General features: G+C 32.6%; 2 protein-coding genes across 6 annotated transcripts in view; both read right to left on the bottom strand.

Moving 5' to 3' along the window:
* Positions 1-6773, bottom strand: part of LOC106883428 (histone-lysine N-methyltransferase 2A) — a 33941-nt gene extending 27168 nt beyond the window's left edge. The window contains exons 1-5 of the mRNA XM_014934425.2: positions 6478-6773; positions 5640-5924; positions 5013-5250; positions 2840-2887; positions 901-1183 (exon numbers count right to left, since the gene is read on the bottom strand). Coding sequence (XP_014789911.2) covers positions 901-1183; positions 2840-2887; positions 5013-5250; positions 5640-5924; positions 6478-6607 — 984 coding nt within the window. The 5' untranslated portion in view covers positions 6608-6773. The remainder of the gene's footprint in view (positions 1-900; positions 1184-2839; positions 2888-5012; positions 5251-5639; positions 5925-6477) is intronic.
* A 5424-nt stretch (positions 6774-12197) lies between these two features.
* Positions 12198-18329, bottom strand: part of LOC128250260 (uncharacterized) — a 35544-nt gene continuing 29412 nt past the window's right edge. For 2 of the 5 annotated variants that reach the window (XM_052974995.1, XM_052974993.1), the window contains exons 2-3: positions 16032-16070; positions 12198-14486 (exon numbers count right to left, since the gene is read on the bottom strand). In XM_052974995.1, the coding sequence (XP_052830955.1) occupies positions 12213-14423 (2211 nt within the window). In that variant the 5' untranslated portion in view covers positions 14424-14486; positions 16032-16070 and the 3' untranslated portion in view covers positions 12198-12212. Of the gene's footprint in view, positions 14487-16031; positions 16071-17636; positions 17801-18329 lie in introns of all 5 variants that reach the window. The other 3 variants (XM_052974994.1, XM_052974992.1, XM_052974991.1) reach the window with 3 other exon arrangements.

Here is an 18329-nt window from a genome sequence, read left to right as displayed (position 1 = left end):
ATATATATATATATATATATATATACACGCACTTTCTGCCAGCTTTGCTGATAGATATACAGCTAGTTTCTAGTTTGAATTACAGCTAAGTTTCTAGCCTTGAAGCCGCTCTTCAGGTGGCATTCATGCAAGCTCCTAAGGAGGGCTTTTGGGAATTTTGTAGGGTATTCAGGTAGAAAAAACTCTAGAACTCTGGGGCTGAAGGCCCAAGCACCAATATGTAACTGGAACAGGAAGATTAGTTTTCCACCTAGACCTAAGTTTCATAAACTACAAAATATAAATATCCACACTACCACACATGAAACGTACCTGTTATAACTCTTTATCTCGATTTGCACGTGAAAGTATTTAGAATGCCCAAACTTATTTCTGTGAATGTGCTAAGCACTGATGCTGATCATAGTTTAATCAATAAGTGTAGGAGCAAGGTAAATGCAGTAAAAATAGAGGAGTCAGTGGGGCCCCGTTTAAGCAGCCCTTCAGAAATTGAACCTCCTTACAATACTCCCTGGGAGTTCATGGTATGAAATTCATTATCATTGCTCCGATTTGGTCGCCAAATGCAATAAAATAGGGGGCGGTCAGTGGGGCTCAAATTAGGTGGCCCTTAAAAAAACAGACTCCCTTAGGACATTCCCTAGGATTATGAGAGTTGCTGACTTGAGTTTCACTGTCCTTGCACCAAACGTAACAGACAGAGAAACATTACTCAAATTTATATTAAGCTAAGATCATGAGAAAAAAGTACACTAACAATATTTTTCTTGCAGTAGAAATATCTGTTTTGGTAAATAATATTAAATTGAAAACAATAGTTTTGTACAAGGAGCATTTTTATTACTTTTTTTTTTTTTAATGAAATTTATTCCTAAAGACAGTTATACTTTTTATCCTCACCTTTTCTTTGGTCCTTTTCTTCAGTTGTTGAAAAAGAAACTGTCTCTTTAGTTTAACATTAGGTTTGCTGAGTTTGGGGTGATACCCTGGAGAAGTGCCACTGTCTAGCTGTCCACCACCACTGCCACCACTTCCAGCTCCCCTTCGGTGACATCGTTGGCTGTTTGATGATATGTTGCATTGTGCATCTGAATCAACTTTGTTCTCAGAACTCTCTTTTTTGGGTGTGATGAAAGAATTTGTTGCGAATTTTGTATAGCGTGGGAATTTACAACGTCGATTACTGAAAAAAGACACATAATTATTTTTAAATGCATCTCATCTATTTTTTTAACTAAACAGTCCAATATAGAGAGAGAAAAAAAATTCATAAAAGCAAATTACTAGACTAGAAGAGGTTATAATTATAACTGACGAACTAAGAACAATAAAGACAAAAAAATATTGGTTTCAAATTTTAACACAAGGCCAGTAATTTTGGGAAGGGGATAAGTCGATTTCATCGACCTGTGTTCAACTAGTACTTATTTTATTGACCCTGAAAGAATGAAAGGTAAAGTCAACCCTAGTGGAATTTGAACTCAGAACGTAAAGACAGAAGAAAAGATTTTAAAAATCAATTAAAACCCAATCAAGTCGAATATAGGTATTTTTATACTTTCTGGTTGTTGATAAATAAGTCACAATAATCTGCTTTCTCAGTTTAGTCAAATTATTTTTGGTCTCTCAAGATTCCATTACAATCAAATTATCATAGTAAAAGAAATCCAGCAAGCTCGATTGTTATGCAATGCTAGGTAAGCATTCAGAAAATTGAGTTGATTCTTACAAGAGGTTGTATGGATTCAACATGACAACTAATCAATGAACTTTACTAATTCTCTCAAATATATATGAAACTCAAATTTCAATCCTTAGTTATTTCAAAATTGCATAAACTTAAATTATAAAATATTTAATCATGCAACTAACCCGACCCCAATACCCTAAAATAACTAACCAAGACCAAAATTTGAAACCATTACTGTTACTATTATCATAATACAATTTATGTGAAGGTGCATGGCTCAGTGGTTAGAGCATTGGGCTCACAACCATAAGGTTATGAGTTCAATTCCTATCAGGCTCACAATCATTAGGTAGTGAGTTCAATTCCCGGACTGGACTGTGTGTTGTATTCTTGAGCAAAACACTTTATTTCACGTTGCTCCAGTTCACTCAGCTGTAGAAATGAGTTGTGAAGTTACTGGTGCCAAGTTGTATCGGCCTTTGCCTTTCCCTTGGACAACATCAATGGCATAGAGAGGGGAGGTTGGTATGCATGGGCAACTAATGGTCTTCCATAAACAACATTGCCCGGACTTGTGCCTCAGAAAGTAAACTTTCTAGGTGCAATCCCATGGTCATTCATGACCAAAAGGGTCTTTACCTAATATAATTTATTGTAATATCACTATCAGTGCCATAAGAGTACCACAGATAGTAACATGCTGAGAAGTAATTAATTTTGCTGATTAATGGCAGAGTTGAAATCCTTCCAGTCGGCTTCAACATTACATTTTAATCAACTGTTGGTCTACAAGAAATATTTTATTCAGTAAAACACACTACAGCTGCTCCAACACATCATCTATTACAAAATATCATCATCCTCATCATCATTGTTTAATGTCTGTTTTCCATGCTGGCATGGGTTGGACAGTTTGACTGAGGTCTGGAGAGCCAGTGGCTGCATCAGGCTCCAATGTATTACAAAATATATACAATAGAAATTTATATAGGACAAAGGGGCATCACCGTTTCACTGGGGTACACCAAAACCCAAGTAATGAGGTTAAAGTGATGACAACTATAGGACTTTTCAATTAATATAAGACATATTTCTGAAAACAAAAAGAATTAGAAGAGATGTGTTTTCTGGGAAAACAAATTAACTTACATGCAGGCTTGCTTGATAACATTTTTGCCACCATATTTTGGCTTGTCACTGTAATTTAAAAAAAAGTTAAAATAACTTACATAACTAATATTTAAATGACTAAATATTAGTTATACAAAGAGATTATTTTATGATGTTTTCCAAATTGAGTGAAAATAAAAGATAAATTTAAACATCCAGTTTTATGATTTCAAAATAAATTTTAGATATATTGATAATTACAATATTTTAGAAACACTTATTTATATTTCCTTTTACAAGCCACTACAAACTTAAGAGCAAAAAGAAAAAAAATAGATTAAAATATCTCTTATAGAATATGAATCATTATCAAAAATATCCACCACTATTTACATCAGAGCAGATGAATCAACTGAATAGAAAAAGAAGAGACAGAAGAAATTATTTAAAACAACTTGAAAATTACACAATCAACCAAAAGCAGAATACAAGACACCAAAGAAAGCCAGAAGCTGGTAACAGACAATATTCAGACTAAAAATATTATTCACTGTAAATAAGCTATCAAATTATTTTTATATAAAATTTAAGAACAAATTAAAGCTAAAATAAAGAAGAAAAAAACAATTTCTGCAGCATAAAAAAATGATAAATAGAAGTCACTGATCAAAACAAGGAAAATATATATTTTTTAGAAGCTGTATTTTTTCATGGCTTAGTGAAGGGAGAAAGGGCAGTCAGTATTCACCTCACCCGACTCCATTCAAGTTCTCTAGGACAAGAGGGAGAAAGTAATTCACAGCCCAATTACCTGGTGCAAATGTTTGCAACAGTTTAACCCTTTAGCATTTAAACAGGCCATATCTGGCCCAAATATTCTACCTGTTTCATGTTTAAACGGACCAGATCTGGCCTCTCACACCTATCCTACAATGTCATTCTAAAAATAAACAATCACATCATCAAAATCTCAAAGCTACAAGATAATGCATGATTCACTCAAAATAACGTAAATAAATAAGCAATACATTTTTGACAAAGTAATCTGAATGCTAAAGGGTTATACTCCACTAAGTGCACTCAAGGGCTAGTTGGTGATGTTAAAATCAGGTGACTGATTAAGTGTATGTCTCAAAGAAACAAAGTCCATCTAGTGGACCTCCACATAGTACCTGTTACCAAATCTCACCGCCAAGGTTTTAGTTGACCAGAGGTTATAGTAGAAGAATACACTTGCCCAAGGTGCCATATGGTGGAACTGAACCTGAAACCACAAACTATATTTGACAGCTTATAATGTGCACATTTTTCAACAAAAAAATCTTCCAGAAAATCAGCCAGCACCTTATAAACACAAAGCAAGTATTTAGGTTATTGACAAAAAGTGGTTCAGCAACAGATCTAACAAAACTGTGGTGCACTTTAGTCATCCAATAGTTTCTTGTACATCTTATATAAAAGCCAATAAATACAGTAGTTGCTAGGAAAACTCCAAAACCACAAAGCCCATATAAGTATCAAAAAAAAAGAAAAAATTAAACAAAGAGAATGTTTATATTCTTCAATTTTAAAATAAATCAGAGAAAATACTGAACAGCAATATCTTGAAAATTGAAGATTTAATGGTCACTGCTTTGAAAAGAAAATTTAATTAACCTTCTACAAAACACCAGCAATTTACACCTCAGAAGACAGGAAAAAACTGGTTGAGAAACAGTGTTAAATGAAGAAACAGGGTTAAACCCAATTTCAAGTACAAACATCAATTCATTAGTGCTTGTAAAGTATTACCAATGTATTCATCTATCTCACAGCATGGGGGCTACACAGCTATAAAATTATTGAAAATAAATTTTTACAGAAGTTCTAACTTATAGTGTTGACAATATCTGTTGTTCATCATAGGTAGTTTGAGCATAAACATTAGATTTACAATACAACTGGAGTTAAAATACGACAATAGGATGCTCTACCAATCATAAAATAATGTGACAAATCAGACATACATTTAAGATTTTGGGGAAAAAACAAACAAGAAATGTCATAAAAACATGAAAGACAGCATTCATTATTAATTAAGGGGAATATTTATATCTTCTAAAAAATTTTAATTTATCTACTTTATTCTTGTTTAAAAAAAAAATAGATAAAAAAAAAAAATGAATTTTACAAGCTGGTGAAGTCTTGACAAAATCCAATATTGGCCACTTACAGACAATACACACAGACACCGCAGTCATCAGCCAGGCAGCCCTCACATTGTTTACAGCGCACCTTGCGACGACGACGTAGTTTCAGAACACTTCCAGACTTGGTAGTAGTGCTCTTGTTACCAGTTGGAGTCCGGCAGGTGGAAGTATCATTTGCTGTGGAACTTGATTCACTCGGATTACAGACATTGTCTTCACTATGAATGACTTCTTCTTTCAAGTATTTTTCATCAGAAATATCTAAGAATAGAAACATTTTTATGCCTTATAAAGATCTGATCATAATTGTTCCAGTTGTTGAAAGTCTAAACAACTAATACAAGTTTATTGTTTATAAACAGTAAAATTTTGCTAGTTCACTTTTAAACAAGTTGAAATATTTTATAAAATGAATAAAAGTTTTAAAACTCATCATATATTAGCAATTTCATATACGAAAATTTTAAGCAGCAATATCAAACAGCATAATAGCAAATATTTTAACAAATGCTGAACAGCTTAAAGTTGATTACAGGTTGTATCTGATGAACAGACACCTCCATCCGACAAAGGGTTTAGTAACTGTAATGGTAGGAACTGCTGCAGAACTAAAAAATAATAATAAAAATATTAATTGCTTAAACAATTACCTTTTGTTCGTCTACTCCTGCGATTATTTTGCTTATTTTTTGGTGACATTAACTGAACAAAATCTGCTTCCTCGCAGCTAACTGCAGTAGATGATATTCCCTCTCCTTTTTTCACTGAGGGTGAGGATCTTTTTGCCGGAGAGAACACCAAATCATTATCAGATAATTGCTTTTCACTGCTTGCAAGAGTAACTGCATCAATGTCACTGGGGAAAATCTCTTTACATCGACGTAAACGGCAAGCATTGCACTGAGATTTGGTTAACCGAGTTATAGAACAGTTCCCTGAAGAAAAAATACCAATTAAATACTAAGTAACATCATACATATATACACAATTTCCAAAGCAAGGTAACCTCTTTTAATTAAAATCTAATATTATAGTTTAAAGAAAATAACTTCTCATACACAGAGCCAACATTAAAACCCTATTTCCTATTATAATATGGTTGGTCAGCATTTATTTTACTTCACAATCACAAGATTAAAAATTATGGCTTTCTAATCAAGTGGTTCTAAGTTCAATCCCACAGCACAACTTAAGCAAGTGTCTTCTATTATAATATTAGGTTGACCTGACGAGCGAGATTTCTTTGACTTAGAAGCTTTGCAGAATCTGGTCATATATACATCAATTTAACATCTGCATTTCCATGCAAGTATGGCATAGACAGAAGCTATCTGAAGCAGAATTTTTATGGTTTAGTAATTTATTAATGCACATTGTTAAACTGTGTCAGTCCAATAACAAACCTCTAAATGCAGCAACCCTATTGTCCCTCAAATACAATATAAAATTAAAATAATGGGGAGTAAGTTTCCAATACATGAATATTACCTGATTTCTTACAACTGTGTGGATTTTTTTTCCTTCTAGCATTAAGTGTGTAGAATTTACGACAACCAGTGCAACATGGCACACCCAAAAATGGGAAGACTCCAATCTTGTCTCCACATATAGCACACATCTTTCTTGATCTCTTCAAAGCACCTTCTTTCACTGAAGAACAATCTTCTTCATCTTGGCTTACTGATGACAATGCTACATTTTCAAAGGGTACTGTACTTCCACCAGGACTTAATGGATTTGCAGCACTACCTACAACAAAAAATAAAACAATTAATATGAAACACCAACAAAGAAAATTTCAATTATAGTACAAATCTAAAAGCTTTTCCGCTTTTTTATGAAGGCTCTTTATCCAAACTAAATGTAGCACTTTTAATATAACTGAAGCAATGAATAATAATAATATTGGTTTCAAATTTTGGCACAAGGCCAGTAATTTCATGGTAAGGAGTTGAGTTGATTACAACAACCCCAGTGATCAACTGGTACTTATTTGATCAAACCCAAAAGGATGAAAGGCAAAAGTCAACCTCGGGGGAATTTGCACTCTACGTTCTGAGATGGACGAAATGTCATTAAGCATCTTGTCCGGCATGCTAATGATTCTGCCAGCTCACTGCCTTAACAAAGAATAATAATAACATTAGTTTCAAATTTTGGCACAAGACCAGCTATTGGGTGGTGGGGAGCCTAAGTCGATTACATCAACCCAGTGCTCAACTAGTCCTTATTTTATTGACACAAGAAATGAGTTGACATTGGTAGCATTTGAACTCACATCATAAAGACAGACGAAATGCCACTAACCATTTTGGCCAGCATGCTAACATTTCTGCCAGCTCACCACCTCGATTTCTCAAAAATATTACAGCACACAACAAACAGAAATTACAAAAAAAAGTGATTTTTAAAGTGGAGTCCCATTAGAATAAGGCGGGTTTGGCCTGCTTGCTCAAGTAATGGAATTTATTGCGTTATTACAATTTGAAGTATTACAGAAATTATGGTTAAAATGTGAATAAAGAAAATGGACAGCTAGAAATCTAAGTTAAAAGAACAACAGCTTCAACTCTGTATTAGTCACATTACACACTGCTAAAGAGAAAAAAAACTGATAACTTATCCAAACTATATACATCTTTCTCTATGAGAATACAATGTTTCTTGCAGAATGATAATCAGATATATAACAGAGTGTATGAAATAAAAGACTGGTTTTATGATACCTCCCTGCTGTATTTTCCAGCATATAAATCAAATTTTTCAGACCAAAAGGTTAAGCTAACATACACACCAAGACAACTTTGGAAAATCAAAAATTCCATGTGAAATGCAGTAGGATTTGGAAAGATAGTAAAGATGTTTGAACGTTGACTGGAAAGCCAGAAAATATGGTAAGAGGTAATAAGATCAACAAACTCTACTTTGCAATGAGTTCAGAAGGTAATGAGCAATCAACTGAAACACTGATGGTGCATATCCTGTCAGTAGCTCTGTATCGTAACTCTAAACAACTAACTTCACACTAAAAGATACCATAATTTGATTCAACAAACACATTTGTTTTGATAAATTACTACGCTTCAAACAATTTAGTTTTTGTTCATCATTATTGTCATATTATCAACATGTGAAGGTGCATGGCTCAGTGGTTAGAGTATTGGGCTCACAGTCATGAGGTACTGAGTTTGATTCTCAGACTGGGCTGTGGTGCTGTGGTCTTGAGCAAGACATTTTATTTCACATTGCTCCAGTTCACTCAGCTGTAGAAATGAGTTGTGTCGTCACTGGTTCCAAGCTGTATCGGCTTTTGCCTTTCCCTTGGATAACATTGGTGGCATGGGGAGGGGAGGCTGGTATGGAAGACAGCTGGTCTTCCATAAACAACCTTGCCCAGACTTGTGCCTTCGAGGATAACTCTCTAGATGCAATCACATGGTCATTCATGACCAAAGGAAGTCTTAAACCATTACCATTGTCAACATGCATTGTATTGGAAGTCACAAACCTTTGTTTCACATAAATATTCCATCGCTCTTATCCTGTCTTTTAGGAATAAAACATTTGACAATTTAGATTGCATTTAAACAATTTTTATAGTAGCAGGCATATTAGCTGTGAAGGTGCATGGCTTTCAATTCTTGGGCCAGTTGGAACATTGTGTTCTTGAGCAAAAATACTCAATTCCACATTGTTCCAAACCATTAAGCTGTAAATGAGTTCCAGCATTTAACTGGAAAGTTAATTCTAACAGAATGGCATCCCATTTAGAGGAATTATTGTGATCTAATCATTTATACACTTTGGTAACTGGGTCAAGTTAAGTTTCGGCATTACGAATCCTGGGGCTCATGTCAGATATAAGTCATATTAGCTAAACCCAGAATTAAATTTCATAATTAGAGTCTTAATTAACATATGTGATGAATATAGACATGAAAACAGTGCTCAAAAATAACACTACATTTTCCAAATATTTCAGAAGTTAAAAAATGAAAGATGTATGTACGAGTATGATTTTGTTTGTTTGTCTCTCATCACTGCTTGACAACAAATTTGGAAGTGTTTACATCGTTATAACTTAGTGGTTTGATTAAAAATTAAAAAAAGAGATTGATTGGGGTCGATTCATTCAACTAAAGACTCTGCAATACAGTGCCCCAGAATGGCCAGTCTAATGACTGAAACAAGTAAAAAAGTAATAACCCACCCCTATCAGGTAAGTCACAAACCTTCAGGAAGCTCTAGGCAGAGGTGAAACAGAAAAGGGCAAAACATGTGAAAATGAAAAACTTATATGCCACTATGAGATAAAGAATTCTATTATATGGATAAAGAATCGGTAGAAGTACTTTAAAGCACTGAGAAAACAATCACTGTGAGATTTAGAACTAAATTTAGTCCTAATCAACTGCCTTCACAAAATCTGACCTCAAACAGAATCTAAACTGATAAACATGGTTATGTGGTTAAGAAGCTCACTTTGCAACCATGTTCAGTCCCGAAGCACAGCTCCCCGGGCAATGTCATCTATTACAGCCCCGGGCCAACAAATCCTTGTGAGTGAATTTAGCAAACAGAAACTGTATGAAAGCCTCTGTTTGTCTCTCTCTCCCTCCCTCAGTGTGTGTGTGTGTGTTTTTGTTTGTTGTTTACATGTCCATAACTTAACATTCAGCAAATGACTATCAGAAAAAGTACCAGACATAAATCCTGAGCTTATTAACATAGTAGATCAGGTTATGTCTCAAGATTTGCTCCATCGCTACTAATTCATTTAAGAACTGCAGGCTTATTGGTACGTTTAATGCCTAATGTTCCCATTAATTTTCCTATATTTACCATTTGGTCCTATTTCAAACTTTATTTGTTATCACAGAATGGAGAGCGCTTCATCATTTAACATCCACTTTCCCAACCTTGCAGGTGTCAGATGGAATTTGTTGAGGCAGATTTTCTACACCTTGATGCCCTTCTTCTTGTCAACCTTCACCTGTTTCCAAACAAGGTAATACATGTTTTCCACAAAAGACTATGAATGTTGCTTGTATATGGCAGTGATGCTCATTTACAATCACCACATTGAGACAACAGTACAAACACACATTCATATGTATGTGTGTGTGCATACACACACACAAATGATAGGTTTCTTTCAGTTGCAGTCAAATGAATTCACTTACAAGGACCTTTTGGTTGGCCTGGGGCACTAATAGAAAACACTGTCCAAGGTGCTGCACAGTGAGAGAGAACTCAAGATTTCATGGTTGGAATCATGCCTGCACCTTATTTTTCAAAAATTGCAAATTTATAATTAATTTGTTAAATTAACTTCAGCTCTCCTGAATGTACAAAACCACAACTACTACATTTACAAGAACCGTTTTGATCATCCTGCATGATCCTTTTACAAAGAACTGTTAGGGTGGGGAATATTTTCTTCTTAATAAACAAACTTGCTAAAATAATTTTAATAATTTGCAATTATTAAAAATTATCCTTCATCAAACTTAACTCTTTTTCCTATTCCCCATGCCCCCTGGACAGACAAGTTAGATGCAACATAAGCAGTTCAATGTTTATTAATAGATAAAGTTTCAGAAAATTTGCCAAAACTGTGAGAGCTTTAAGAAAAGAAAATCTTTTTTAACAATTAAAGTTTAAATCAACAAAGAACCAACTAACTTCACCAAACTAAAATATTAACCCTTTTGTTTCCATATTTCTGTTGAGATGCTCCGTGTTTCTTTTAATTAATTTTTAATATTATAACAAAGAATTTAGTAAAATAACTTAGTTATCATTCAGCTAGTATTAGGAACATAAACTGTGACTAAGGTTTGATGGAAGATTTTAATTCAGAACTTTTGAAAAGAAGACATTTGTACTACAGAGCCAGAGGCAGTATCAGGCAGGTTGGTACCAAAAGGGTTAAATCACTATAGATCTCATCAAGTCAAGTAAAACAGCTATTACTACTACTACTACTACACACAAGAGTAGCAGCAGCAGCACTAGATATAAATATACACAAGGTATATGCTAATTTTAACAGTAGAGTGCATTTAATTCTGCCAGAAGTTTTATTACACCTCACTGATGAAGAAAATATTAATGGCAAGCATTACAAATGACTGTTCAAATTGTAGCAGTAGATTGATTATTTTTTAAATATATATTTGAGTTAAGATCACATTAACGTAAATATATATGCGTGTATTATCATTTGTGAAGCTGCAGTTAAAAATAGACATCTTGAGAAACATTAGACATAATTTCATTTCTCTCAAGTTAACTGCGAAATTTAATGTCATGGTTATTCCAGTAATGATATTAAAAATTTACCAAAAAGTAGAACTGGTATTTTCTACAAGTCACATTGCCTCAATAAACTTAAAATACCCCACCTCCAAACAAAATATACGGTAATCACTCGCCATTTCATGGTTCACCTATCGTGCCCTCAGTACATTGCAGATTTTTCTGGCTAATATATGTAAATTTATATATCATGGACTCTTCAGTATATCGCGGGTTTCTGTAGCTAATAGGTATTTATATTCTTTTAGATTTTAATTATTTCTGTGGTAAAATAAGCATTTTCACACCTAAAAATTAATAAATGAAAACACAGTACAGTACTGTATAACACATTAATTAAAATATATTTCTAAAAATTATGTAGTGTACTGTAGATGAGGAAACAAAGAATCGCACATACTGTATGGAAAACGAAAGTCAGGTGAGTGTGTGGTGCTGTTTTGCATTAAAAATAAAATAAATATATACAAATTATAAAAATAATTAAAAAAATATACAGTACAGTACTGTTTCTACTTCGCAGATTTTCACCTATTGAACACCCACCATAGATGAGGGGTTACTGCACATATATTTCTAAACATGATACTCAACAAAAAATAGATTGGTATATAAAACTACTTTCTATAGTCATGAAATATTGAGTGGATGGGTTAAAAACAAATCAGGCAGAACATCACACCCACTATTACTTACACAACAGGCATTTCAAAAGTTAACTACTGTATTTACTTGTATATAAGTCGCACCTCTAATTTATTTAGAGTTAAATCTGAGTTCAAAACTTTTTTTCTCTTCATAGTTTTTGCATTGTCCTGAGCATAAGTCACACCCAGGTTTCTTTCAGTTAAAATCAAGAATAATATAGTGTGGTTTATACACGAGTAAATACAATAGATTCTTTATTTTATTGAAGTTACAATATCACACTGCTCAAATGCACAGTAAATAACAAATATAAAATCAGAATACTGGCCTTCCATTTTTACTGCTGTTTGTTTGGGACTACCATGTACATCTATCAAGCCTCTACTTAAAACCGATAGAGATGATAAAGGAAGAGGACTTGTAGCAGATGTTTGTTTGAGTTTTTGCTCTTGTGCACGGAGTTTCTTTTTTTCCAACCTTTCTTCGTGGCGCATCTTAGCACGCAAAGATCTAGCAAGAGCTGCTTTTGACCTATTCAATGCTGCCCAATTCAATTGAAACTTTGCCTTGCGCAATATGTTGTTTCCACTTCGTCGAGTAGCATCAACATCTTTTTCAACTGGTTCGACCATTTTTTGTTTCTCATTTGGACTAACAAATGATCCTCCGCAGCCAGTTGGGCTGAAGAGTTCTAATTTAGGGCAAAATGGACTTGTTGGGAGGGTGGGCAAACTTTGTTCAATTGGTGGTAGACTAGGTTTGTTTTCCATTTCACTAGTCTCGTTTCCAAATGAATTATTTTTCTCGTCATTATCGTCTTGACTAAAATTATCACTATCTTGATTCCTTTTAGTCTCTTCGTCTTCACCTTCAATTTCAATTTTACGCAAATCTACACGCTTAGTTTCTCGGGAACCAAATATTTCTTCTGACTGTTTAAGTCTCATACGTAAACTTGGTTTCCGTTGTCGTTTTCCCTCAACAATAAGAGGCATATCATAAAGTCCTATCTTTCCACTTTCTGTTGAGGTGTAACCTTTTTCACCAGGAGTATGCAAACCTCTTAATTCCAGCCCAGAACCAAGCATCCCAGTGATTCTAACTGAAGAACTTTCATTTATATCTTGTTCAGATAAAGCTGGACCAGTTAGAGATGTTTCATTTAAAGGTGTGTGTAATATTCCAGATTTACAGTCCCTTTTCGCATCTGTACATTCTGAATGTAATCCTAATTGAGAATATGTAGGCGCAAGAGGAAGGGAGTCCATTTTTGAACTACCACCCCGCCTACGAGATTTTTTAGACAAGTCTGAATTGAGAGATTCACTAGACTTCAAAGGAGCTGTTTGATCAGTACTAGCATAATGAAAAGGTATAAATCCTTTTGAATTGGTTTTGTCTTTTCCAAATTTACCTACATCTTTTCCAAGATGAAGGTTAGATGATGCAATTGTCTTTGTAGCTGTTGAAACAGCTAAATTTCTTGAATTTTTACGCCAAGTCTTTTTTGTAGAATGTTCAGCATGTAATCCAGAATTACCAGAAATTAATTGGACATGTTTTTGCCCCTGGTTACTTTTGCGGCGAGCGGTAGGATTAATTACACTACGACTACAGTCTGTCGATGGAGCAGATTTTTGTGAAGATTCACCACTATCTTTCCCTGATGCTTCTTTCCACTTCTGGTTATCGACTTCGAATGGTAAAAGATTAGCCTCAGCAGCTGGATAACTATTATCAGAAAACCATGACAATGAATGAGAATCTACTATATGAGATTTACTAAACATAATTTGATAACCGTCATCTTCTAAAAAGCGTTTATTTGGTTTAATGACTCTAGAAGAACGGGAACTTTTAGTTGGTAGGATAAAGCGTTTTCGATGGTAACCAGGAGCAGCAGTCACATCTACATGGCCATCTTTAGAAAAAGATTCATGTCCTTTACGTGCTTTCAGTAATAGCTGCTTTGCTAGTTGTTTTCCCAAACGTTTGGATTTTGAATGAGGAATAACTGATAATTTATGGCCACTTGCAACAGTCTTGCAAACTGCTGAAGCATTGTGTTTTTGAGAAGAGTCACATATATTCTTTGAGTTATCAACTGACAACTTAGCAAGTTTCTTTTCTTTTACAGTATGAACATAAAGAGATGGTCGTCCACGACCACGAACAATTTTAGCTTGCTTGCCATCAGGTTCCAACCGGATTTTTATATTTTTGAGCTTTGCTGTAGCAACCTTTTCGGGTGCTGTATATACACTTTGTACAGTTCTGCTCGAATGAAAGCAAGATTTATTATTTATTCCTTTTTTTATACAAGGTACAGCCGAAGCCATCTTTTTACGAAGTCTTTGGCGCCGAGTTTTGCTTGCACCATGTCCATGGCAACTTGCCAAGGGAATTGAACTACTATTGTTTGAAGTTTCTGGACTGTCCTGTTCATTTCTGAAATTTGATAGCATAGCTGTGTATTTTTTTGTACTTGCACGAACATCTTGCAATGTGAAACCTTCAAATTCTTCATCCTGCAAATAGAAATTAGTATAATTAATTTTCTTTTATAATCTGTCATTAGTGAATTGCAAATAATAAATTTACATTAAGTCAAGACCTCCTTAAAATGAGAATGTTAAAAACTTAGTGTCAAATAAGTACGCTGTTTTTAGCCACCAAGAATTGGATGACATGACCGTAAAGCTTTGGTAACAATCAGAAGTTGAAGTTAAATATGTATTCCATTCTAACCTCAAACATTTTAACACTTGTAGCTTATGTATTATACCAAAGTTTACTATTGAAATTGTCTTGAAACTGACAAAGTACAATTAGGCATTATATAATCCATATTGTATTTAAGTGAAACATGGGTAAAAATTTGCAAACTAATTTGCAGTAAAATTTCATGTTATTCGAAATGGTTGATAATCATTATTAGAGAATCTAAAAATAAAATAAGACTAAATATACATTTAGTTCAAAAACTAGGTTTTTAAATAACACTTTTATGTGTATACTTTTTGTTACAACTATTGCTTTGATTTACTTTCAATTTCTTTTTAATATAAATTACAGTAAAACTGAAAGAATAAGTTCTTGAGTTAGAGACAAAAAGAACTGAACAGGAATTTGAAAAAAAAAAATGGAAAGTGGTATTTGTGTATCAAAGCAGTAATATGTATCCTATATAAAACAAAGCAATTTACATAAAAATTAAGTTAATGCAAGAACTTGTGAAGCTAATGTCAAATGAACGTTTAAATAATCTAAACAATGGTCTCTAAGAAATATAAAGGCTCAAAGACTTTTTCAAATAATTCAGTTTCACCTGTACCAAAAAATATAAGAAATAGTTTGTATTAACCAGCAAAGGATTTTTTTGTCCCATATCTAATAAATCTTAATTCAGAATGTGTTAATGTTTTTTCTCATTAAAAGACTGTCTTAATAAAATGAAAAATTATGTCATTTAATATCTGTAAAATCAAATTACATGTGTATGATATTAAATTACACAATTTAACTAGTAGAATCCATTCCAATTTTTTTTTAAAAATCAATACAATATCAAATTACAACATTAATAATCGTTATTATTCTAGAGTACAAAAATATATTTATATGTAAATTTAACAAATATTTAGGCATTCGATAAGAAGTTATTCTTCTTTAGTGATATGACAATTTAAGTCAATTCAATAAACAAAAATAACTGTATCGCATTATATATGCCATATTTCCTAACCAACAAAGCAAAAAAATAAGTCAGTATTAATACACTAAGTGGCAGAAATATTGTGTATGTCATCAGTTTATAAAAATATCCAGTATTAAATAACTGATACACAATACCACTTGTAAGACAATCATTGCCTACAATATTTTCACATTGTGAAACTTGTTAAGTTTTTCTGTGAAAATCCATTTAATTTATTAAAAGTTTTTTTGTTTTTTTTTAAGTAATTAACTTAATACAATGGAAGATTCTCATCATATAGCAAATAGTTAAATCCTGAAAGCTGTAGAAAAGAGCAGTTTTAACTGGCAAGGATTAGATTTTACAAGATACTAACCAATTAAAAAAAATTTTTTCGGCAATATTTTGGTTTAACCTAAAATATAACCAGAATGAAGTCATATAATGAATCAAATAAAATATGCAAGAAAAGATTTTGAAAAATCATTTCATGTTAATTCATTTAAGCTCAGATTTTAGGGAAATAGAGGGAGAGGGGGGGGGGAGGCACCAAAGGGAGATTATTCTTGAAAGTTATATAATTGTAATGCTTTTTTTTTTTCTTCTAAATAATTTATATTTTGATTTACTTGCATATTCAATGAATTTTAAATATTCTACTGAAAATTTAATGGTACAATTATCAGTAGTACAGATATTAAAGGTTACAATTATTGAAAATTTAAATATCATTTACTAATTAATAAAATATAACCGAACTGCTTTAATTATAACAAAAAAAACTTTAGAAACATTTATTATAGAATAATCAAGTGAAAATTAAAGAAGATAAAAAAACTCCTCGGTTCTAAAATGTAGTCAAAATGGAGTTACTGAAATATAAAATAAATTACTAAGGCAGTTGCTTCTTTAGTTAAAAATAACAAAACATTAAACACAAATGCATGTCTTGGCATAATGTAAATGAAAACTTCAATACTTTACCTTAAATAAATCATCTTTCAAAAATTCTTTAAATTTTCAAAATTACTTTTATAAAGATTTAAAACTTAGTAAGAATTCGAATCTCAAAACCAAAGTTCAACAACAGGAGATAAAACGATCCTAAAACTTTAACACAATTTCAAATGATTTTAAAACACAACTGGTAAAACACAAAACAAGATTTCATTTTTTTTTCCTACTATCCCAAGGCAAGCAAGACAAAATCAGAAAACTTCACAACAAAACCAATGCTTAAAATTCCAGAAATCACCTAAAAAGAGATAAAAATCAGGACTAACAAATTTCCTTTAGATTATTTTAAACAACTGTGAGTTTTCAAGATAAGATATTTAAATGAAACAAAATTCAGAACCCCAGGGATCCGGTACCAAAAAAGTAACAACAGATGGGAAATACATCATCATTAGACAAGATCTGAATTACCACATTATTTTGTGATTCTATTCTAATCATTAATACCTTTGTATTAACAATGCTAATGATGAAGATGATGATTTCTATTGACAAGAAAGAGCGAGAGAGAAAATATTTTCATCCTGGAAGCATAAAAGGTGGAACCAACAATAATACTTTGAGACACAAAAATTCTTAGTCAACTACAGTCATTTATTAAATATTCTTCAGTCACTGTTATTTTGGAGGAGAGATTTTCTGAAATATCTCTACTTGGACCACATGTTCGTCAAATAAAAAATATTCTATGGAGCCTCTCCAACAGCTTCAAGCCTGTTATTTTCTAAGACCATAAACTTTAAGATCATAAAATCATTCATTTTGTGAAATTACTAACAACGAAGCTACTTCTCTCTTTTCAATGATCTTAAATTTTAAGATATTAGAAAGCAAAAAAATGATTTCAGCTAGACTTAATAGTGCTACTTTTTTACATCTAGGGTAGGTTATATTATTTATATATATATATATGTGTGAGTGGGTGTGTGTGTGTGTGCAAAAATGTATGTATAATAATTCTTACATTGTCAGGAGATTTCTTGAAAGTATATTTTCATACACGATTATGTATGGGAGTCAGAATCAGCAATTATTAGATGCATGAACATGACACTAAGATCAGGTTGTTAGTTGGATCAGCTACTTCCGGGTCCTGTCATTGTCGTCCATTTCAATTGAAGATGTACTCTAACAAAAACAATAAGTTAAATAGTTTAACGATTATACGAGTAACTATGAAAGATTAAAAAAGACGATCAGAATGATTCGTAACATATATCAGACCGACATTTAGACAAATATGACACTATTTATTAACAAAAAAAATGTTTTAAAAACAATAATAATAAAGCTACTAAAATAGTAAAAGCAAATATTAATTGAACAAAAGTTGACTGATAGTGAGATTGGCTAAGCTATTTCAAAGCATTTCAAGAGGGCACAACTATCATTAATAGAAAAAGATTTTACAAATAAAAGAAACATGAGGAAGTAACATACACTTAGACCTAATAAAGGACTCAATAAAATACTACAGGGATATATAATCGCGAAAATACTTATCAAAATTAAAGACTAATGAATATAAATAAGTAGCATTATTACAAAAGATCGGGGGGCAAAAATTCTCTAAAATCAACAGATACGAAATCGGTGTTCACAATAGACTCATTTTAATGTTTGATATCTCGGTAGCATGCATATATATATATATATA

This window comes from Octopus bimaculoides, chromosome 20 (assembly GCF_001194135.2).
Source record: "Octopus bimaculoides isolate UCB-OBI-ISO-001 chromosome 20, ASM119413v2, whole genome shotgun sequence".
NCBI classification, from domain to species: Eukaryota; Metazoa; Mollusca; class Cephalopoda; order Octopoda; family Octopodidae; genus Octopus; species Octopus bimaculoides.
The sequence above is the reverse complement of the archived record's forward strand: the minus strand, read 5'-3'. Positions and strand labels throughout refer to the sequence as shown.